Genomic DNA, 8,521 nt, shown 5'->3' with positions numbered 1-8,521 from the left:
CGATTAGACAACAATTGTCATATTCCTAACTTGGTACGTACATGCAACACCAATATTATCAACATCAGTACACGTTACCCTAATATATCATGTATATGTACACCTCTACAGATACAACACAAACAACACATAGAAATGTGAATACTGCTGACCTTCAACAAAAAAAAACATTTAAGGAAATATCACATTATAAACTTTTATCATGGAGTTAGTAGGACATACATTTGTAATGAATATTTGATAAATATACTGCTTTTTAACCCATATCGCTCTACTTTGATGCACAGCCTTTATCACGTCCCACCTCAAATTTCTTACTTATGACATTAGCATGATTAGTGATTCCGAATAGGTTTACATGACGTCCATGCTTTAGTTTATGAAACCTTCTCAAGAAATCTTTTTCTTCAATGAGTCCTAAATGAAACGGTAATTTTGACGTGACGTCATTTATTAACTGTCGTCATTGTTCGGTATGTGATGTAATAGATGTCGAGCTTTCATATTTTCTGACACACGAAATGCAGCCATAAAAAACTCAATCAAATGTATGAAATACCATACAAAACACACACAAAATATATGCAATATTTCAAATTATTCTATGAACATCAGAACACAAATTGTAAGGTAACCCAGGTTCTTAGGATGAATAATTAAGAAGTTCTTTTAAGGCTTTTGATACAAAGCAAAAGTAAATATGAAGGTAACCCATGTGCTTTGTATCAGTAAGCAGTTCCTACATACTCTTCTGTTTAATATAATAAAGCGTTTAAAACATGGCAAAATCTGTTTCACATGTCGTAGCACCCCTCGACCTATATCATCAACCGGGCCTGAAGGCCCCTTTGAATGGAATGGCAGATGATACGGATGTTGCCATATATTATTATTTGTAATGCGTCCGACGCTCTCTTAGTCTAAACCAGTAACACACAACGCTATTAACATGAATGTCAAAACTGCTGCATCAATTTATTAATGTAAATGTATAAATTTTACAAATATACATACTTCTTTACTATCATGCGAAATAAATCTCCAATAAACTAAAATGGTTGCACCCTTTAACATTACTTAGTGTTTTAAAATGAAGATTTGTTTGTATGTTATTATAGATACATCTATCAAAGACCTCTCCAGAAAACGACACTACTTATGGTTAGTTTGACATTATCCTTTTATATGTAACAAAGGATCAATAAGGTTAACATGGAGACAGGAAAGGGAGAATGTGTCAAAGCGACAACAACTGGATCATAGAGCAGACAGTTAACTTTGAATATTTCTTAAATGAAAAAAAGATGTTAAAAAATGTTCATTCGTCAACTATAATGACAATCCCATCTTAGATGATTAGAATGTCACATTCAGGAATTTGACATTATCGGCAATTTTCAAATCAAGAATTACTATATCGGTGTCTGAATATCTTAGATAGTTATGGGAGGTACCAGGCGTAATATATCGCCACTTTATGTCACTTGTGCGTTTGAAAAACAAAACATACATATCGTATTGGTTCACAATTTCTTATGGTGACAGAAAACTTGTCGTTTTCACGTTTGTTCTTATTCAACACTATGCTTGTGAAATTTATGGGTGAGCACAGATTACCCACATGTTGGTGAAATCCGTGTAGTTTAAACTTACACGAGTAAATCATATGCATTGACATAATTTAACACAGTTAGATTGGACAGATAGTACGTAACTTGATTTTCGAACATTGACAATTTTAAACAATCAAGTAATCACGTGCCTCATAAATTAGTTTTTAAAGTGGACAAATTCTATCAATATGAATATAACGATAACTATAACACAAATTTCCATATGTTTTGGCCATAACGGCCTTCTTCATTGGAATAAATAACAACTAAATGTATTCCAATAAAGAAGGCCGTTATGTCCGAAACGTATTGAAATATGTGTTATAGTTTTTATTTTACATTCGTTCAGAGACTTTTAATACAAGTTTATATATATGAAGATATAAAGCCTAATTTAGTTTTCAAAGGTGAAAAGAAAAATATTTCACTGTATATTCTTGAGGATTTGAAAAGCTGCTCTTCTATATTAACGTTCATCCGAATTAATTTCATTATTTCAGAATTTTCGGATAAACAGCCACAATACATGTTCAAAAAGCGTTCTGACTACATCATGATCTTTTTTTACACATTTTACAAAAAATGGGAAGGTTATTACACGTGTACAGTAAAGGAGAATATGGATACACAGAAAACATGGACAACAGATCCCGTGTACTTAAAGTCTCCAATAAATGAAAGCAAAACAGGTAATTAAAAGCTATCAATACTTTCTCATGTGTTCAGGTACTAACAATGTTTATTGAATTCCAATTATAATATGACGTGCTTCTTTCGCTTTGTGAATAATGCTCTAAATCCAATGACATTTGTTTGCACATGTGTATATTGACTACTGCAGAATAATGAATTTTATCAGATTGATTTATTTGATATATTTCATTAATTTGAAACACTTCCAAACTTTTAAATGATGCACTATTTTAAATGTTGTTACTAGTTCATTTGTTTTGACTGAAATGTGTTGCATTTGGACATTGATATATTTGACCTTGATACAACAACCGTTCTTGTTGGCTGTTCAAACTCCTTCCTCTGAAAAATCGCAGTCGTTTGCTGGTTTACCAACAAAAAAGGGAGGTTCATGGAAGAGCCTACACACATAGCGAAAGACAAAGCCTTCCTTATTATTTGAAATATTAAAAGCTTAAAACCGTCACAAACAAGGCCAGTATGGCTAAACCAATTTCCGACAAAGTAAGATTGTTTAAGTCAATAGAGTTTTGTCAGTTGTAAACAATAAACGAAAGTATTTTCATGATAGAGGTTGTCTTTACTATTGACAGCTCCAGCAAGAATCTATACAGTAGAGACTGATTATCCTCAGACATTGGTAGATAGTGGTGAGGATGTTCGGTTCCAATGCCGTGTTGATGGTAATCCAGAGCCAAAAGTCACATGGAAAAAGATAGCAAATGAGGAATTTATGGCGGTGGTACGGTTGTTCGTCGGACCTGAATGTACTTTTTTGTCCCGGAAATTGTCTTACCGATTTTCTGACCAATTTTTAATCATCATACGAATCAAAAGGCATTTTGTTAGGATACATACTGTCTTTTGAAGACTAAATACAAAGGTTGAATAAAGGCATTGGGGAATCCCTTTTCCTATTATTTTTTCCTAACAGCAAATTAGAATAAAGCTTAATCGAACCTTCATGCCAATATTGTAGTAACAGTAATAATTAGAAAATAACAGAACAGTTACGATTAGTTATATGTGATTAAATTAAATGGATTAAACCCAGTTTTATAACTAGCTAAATCTCTCATTCGTATGACAATCGCGGTGAACTCTATTTTATTGGCAACATATTAAAGAAACATTAAGTTTACCTTTGTATCTTCATTGATTTCTAATTAAATTGATATTTAAATATTTAGTATACATATATTTTAAGGGACCTGTGTTACATTTTCCGTCTATAACCAGAGAGGACCAAGGACAATATATGTGCGTTGCTGATAATGGAATCAGAAAGACTAACAAAACTGCACGTCCAATATATGTTAGAACTTTTAAACCAGCCATTACATATGCCAACACAACTGGAGGTGTTATAACATTACGACCGGATGAAGTAAACTATAATTCGCCAGAAGAAATCAATATGGAGTATAAAGAAATGGCAGTTATAATAGAAGGTAAAATATCAACATTTCTTTCTACATTTTTGACTTTCGTATGTATTCTAGCAATATTTTGTCCTTTATTTATACAACCGATTAGTCTTTTAGAACACACAATAATTTCTTGATTAATGTTGCCACTCAGATAAATAGACTGCTTGGTGTTCCCTTTAAGTATATTCAGTAAGTTTGCACTCTTTCTCGTCCTATCAAAGTATAGATTTCAACAAAATCTGATAAATTTTGAGCGAACTTATAGTTGATTCAAAGTCATTTAAGCAGATCCGAAAGTTAGATATAGATGATGTTGTATGAGTGCCAATGAGAAAACTCTCCATCCAAGTCAGTAAATTGATATTATTTTCGTTTAGCTTCTCCAGAAGAAATTTCTAAAATTTAATTAGCTATTCAAATTCAGGAATTTGAGTTTCTAAATGTTAAAGTCAGGATTATGACACTTGTTGTCCACTCGTTTGTCATGTTTAATCATTTGATTTTGCTATTTGATTTGGTACTTTCCGTTTTGAATTTTAAGGGACTTACTGAAAGGTCAATAAATATTGTTATTATTCACAATTGATACATTATTGATTAGATTATCCTGATCCAAAAGGCATTTAGTGGAAGGTCAATGAATATTGATATCATTCACGATTGATACATTATTGATTAGGTCATCCTGATCCAAAAGTGACTCAGTGGATGGTAAACGAGGGATGAAAGATACCAAAGGGACAGTCAAACTCATAAATCTAAAATAAACTGACAACGCCATGGCTAAAATTAAAAAGACAAACAGACAAACATAGCTTAATAAAGTTCTCATTCCCTATTTATATTTAAATGATTAGGTTATCCTGATCCACAAGTTACTTGGTGGAAGGTCAATGAAAATGGTAGAGAGCAATTACCTGATAATATCAGAAGTTACTTTGACCGTGGATTTGAATTCTACAGTGAACCTATGAAACATGATGATAGTTATTATCCAGATGAAGGAAAGAAATCAAATGGGTTCCGAATCTATAATTTTTCTCCTATAGACCTTGGAACCTATGTCGTGAAAGCAGAGAACCAACTTGGTACAGCTGAGTTAACATTTACAATGAAACGTAAGACAATTTTACATATTTATACCCCACTTTAAAAATGGGTGTATACTGTATTACCTCTATCTGTCCGTTTATCCGTCCATCAATCCCTCAGTATGCTTGTTTTCTTATTGCACAATAATTGATTTGAAATTTAAAATGTTCCTTTTCAGCATTTATGAACTTTTTTTTTCAAGTCATATGTATCTAGCAATGGCATGTTTTCCTGGTACCAAAGTTCACAAATTCACATTGGTCTATCTATTAAATCAAACCGATTCATCTACAAACACGTGCCGGGGATGACATCACGTGATTCCAAGAACGCTCGTAAAACTTTCATAGCAGAAAGATTTATCAATGACACTGACGACGAAAAAAGATAGTTGTCGATGTTGTATACGGCCTCCTGTCACCGTCGGTTTGGAATTTATTATGTTAACATGACTTGTATTGTAGTTTTATTTTATAAAAGTACACTTGTTAGTTATTTTTAAATACTAATGTTGAAAGTCTTTAAATGTATCTTATTCGCCTAATTAGAAAGGAAATACTAATCATTATATCGGGCTTGTATCAAGTTAACGATATTCATTCTGTTTTTTATTATTATTTAATGACTAATCATTTTATTTTATCATTACAGTTGAGACTAATTAACATATAACTTGAGGATATGAAACAACAACCAGAATTAACCAGCCTTTCTATCATCTAGTTAATACTTTTCTAATTCTAAAATATAATAAAAGATTTGTTTGCCAATACTGTTAAACTTTTGTTTATTTTTGTATAGACACTAAGAATAAAACGACCGTATTATAACGTTAGATCATGTTATTAGACTACACAGTAAACACCTATGAATACAAATTACATTCAATCCAAAATCTGTAGTCCAACCACGAATAACTAAACTATACTTAGGAGCCAGCTGAAGGACGCCTCCGGGTGCGGGAATTTCTCGCTACATTGAAGACCTGTTGGTGACCTTCTGCTGTTGTTTTTTTATTTGGTCGGGTTGTTGTCTCTTTGACACATTCCCCATTTCCATTCTCAATTTTATACTGACAACTAATACTATATACATATCTGTAATGTACCAATCATACACAATTAAATCGCAAAAGAAATAAAAATACAACGATTCAGTACAAAAGAATATTCATTGGATTTGCATGTACAGGTATAAGAAACTAAGACCAAATTGCACGAAAGCGGGATAAATACCGAATTACATCGTTTTGAACAACGAACTTATGACATAACGAAATTATCCAATCGGAACAGACGCATCATAGCTAAATGGTATTTAAGTTATGCCAGAAGACAAACCCTTGATAGCAAAATGTGCAATTACCGGATGATTCTAGCCTCTTTTCCTCAGATACTTGAAGTAACAAATGGACAATAAAACTAGCATACCTAGTTTTAATTGAAATGTCAATCAAGACAAAGAATTGTACGTTCAAATATAATTGCGAGGTTTTAATTGATGAGAATATTGCGCCATGTATGATGCATGAGTATCGTAATACTAAGAGCAGGTATGCTATGAATGCGGCATTTTATCTGAATATACAGTTATTTGTATTATTTGAAAAGACTGTTTGAATTTATTTATTTTTTTATTTTTATCACAAAAGAATAAATAGAATTATAGTTTCATAAATGCCTGCAAAGATTACAGCTTATGTTTACCATTTTGATTTTTTTTTCGGTATAACAGAAGGAGAAATGAACGCATTCACGACGTTCCGAAATAATATAAACATTTCAACGACATATATCAGTTTGTGACGTATTAGTACATATTGCGTCATATCAGTTAAGAAAATATGGTATGCTTCCAGTTGACGTTGACGTATCCAGTTATAAGTGACCATACGATCTTTTACAATGGGGTTCAATCATTATTTTGCAGTTTTTATTTCACTAAAAGCTTAAGATTATTGTATCTTTATCTTTAAGTCCCCTTTTCCGCCAGTTTGAATTCTGTCTGCATCTACTATTTTTTCGGCACACTTGGAACTCGTTCAGAACACAGTTCTGTTTTGTTTCATTGAATTTCTGTTGATTCCTAGCATTCCGATCGTTTGGAATTCGCCAACCGAGCGCATCCCGAAATACATAGGCCGAGTTCACTTTAAACTCTTCAATTGACTTCAGAGTTAATAGATTATCACATGAACGCACTAGAGTTGATATTCGGAACAATTCTAAGTAAATCTAGGGTAAGGCCCTGATCAAACATAACAAAATAAAATATTATCATTGGTTTAACTCGAGTGGTTCAACTTAAATCGTTTTGTTGAAACACGAGTAAGTAAAGTTAACTCGAGAGTTTCAAGTGAACTCGGCCATAGACACTGGTAGTTAGGTATAAATTATCCCAAACTCGGATGAAACTCCGAAAATAACGCCAGATGATATAAATACTTTAATATAATTAGAATAGCAATAAATATTTTGTAAACGGCGTACAATATGCAGTTTATCTACCTGAAGAATCCCTGAACTTCTTGTACTAATTAAACAGGGACCTTCACTGAGATAGATGTGTCAGTGGATTAATTGTTAACAGCGTGCAATACTGTTGTTGAATAAAAAAAAATGGCGTTTAATATATGTTTTTTGTTGAAGTAGTTATCAAAGGTACCAGGATTATAATCAATACGCCAGACGTGCGTTTTGTCTACAAAAGACTCAACAGTCACGCTCAGATCTAAAACGTTTTAAATACCTTACAGAATTATACATATATAGTGCTTTGAGCTGTGTGCTCTACATAAACTTTTTGAACCTTTATTTATGTTATTTTCGAAGCCCAAGCGTGTGCAAACTTTAATTCAGCAAAGTCTTGATTACGAAATATATAATTTTCAAAAGTCAATAGTTTAAAAAATTGTCATGCACATCATAGGTGTTGATACTCCACGTATAGTGATAAATCCGGTTTTAAAACAATCAAAGTTTGTAAAAATGAAGGACGCCTCCGGGTGCTGGAATTTCTCGTTACATTGAAGACCTGTTGGTGACCTTCTGCTGTTGTTTTATCTATGATCTGGTTGTTGTCTCTTTGATACATTCCCCATTTTTATTCTCAATTTTATTTAATACTTATATGTTTTATTAGCTTCATTTGTTGTGCTAAATTTAATTTTCACAGATGGTATACTAATGATTTAGAACAAAGAAAATTCAAGCGTTTTCACGTGCGTAAAATAAATACAACGAAATTAATTGTCAAGAACTGTAAGTAAATGTTTTCTGAAAAAGCAATTCATTTTGCGCAGTTGGTTTAATATACAGCAGTTGATCCACCAATACGTCGTCATGCATGCTACTGTAAAACAGGAACGAAAGATACCAAAGGGACAGTCAACATCATAGATCAAAAATAGACTGACAATTCCATGACTAAAAATGAAAAAGACAAACAGACAACCAATAAAATTAAAACTAAAATTAAAATAAAATTGAAATTGAAATGAAAACCGACAGAACACATGAAACAACATAGGAAACTAAAGAATAAGCAACATAGAAAACTAAAGTGTCAGCACCATGAATCCAACCAATAATTAGAGGTGATCTCAGGAGACCCGGAAATATCACTTTGGAATTTAAAGCCAAAGTTCAGGTGAAGCTACTATTGTAACAACTCCACATGTAAAAGAGGGACGAA

The 8,521-nt window shown here is 32.4% G+C and overlaps 1 protein-coding gene across 1 annotated transcript; it reads left to right on the top strand.

The window, feature by feature from the left end:
* The first annotated feature begins 2,155 nt into the window (after positions 1 to 2,155).
* Positions 2,156 to 5,597, top strand: LOC134681756 (lachesin-like). Its single transcript, XM_063541401.1, has 5 exons — positions 2,156 to 2,302; positions 2,900 to 3,048; positions 3,514 to 3,757; positions 4,594 to 4,854; positions 5,480 to 5,597. Exons 1-5 carry the CDS (start codon positions 2,167 to 2,169, stop codon positions 5,491 to 5,493), a joined length of 804 nt encoding a protein of 267 aa, XP_063397471.1. The 5' UTR covers positions 2,156 to 2,166; the 3' UTR covers positions 5,494 to 5,597.
* Positions 5,598 to 8,521: the final 2,924 nt, after the last annotated feature.

Source organism: Mytilus trossulus, chromosome 8, assembly GCF_036588685.1.
Source record: "Mytilus trossulus isolate FHL-02 chromosome 8, PNRI_Mtr1.1.1.hap1, whole genome shotgun sequence".
Taxonomy (NCBI): Eukaryota; Metazoa; Mollusca; class Bivalvia; order Mytilida; family Mytilidae; genus Mytilus; species Mytilus trossulus.
Note: the sequence above shows the minus strand (reverse complement) of the source record. Positions and strands in the feature narration are given on the sequence as shown.

Coding starts and splice junctions, on each gene's coding strand:
- LOC134681756 (XM_063541401.1), top strand. CDS start 2,167: ATGATCTTTTTTTACACATTTTACAAAAAATGGGAAGGTTATTACACG. Junction 2,303..2,899: donor AATAAATGAAAGCAAAACAG/GTAATTAAAAGC, acceptor TACTATTGACAG/CTCCAGCAAGAATCTATACA. Junction 3,049..3,513: donor ATGAGGAATTTATGGCGGTG/GTACGGTTGTTC, acceptor ATATATTTTAAG/GGACCTGTGTTACATTTTCC.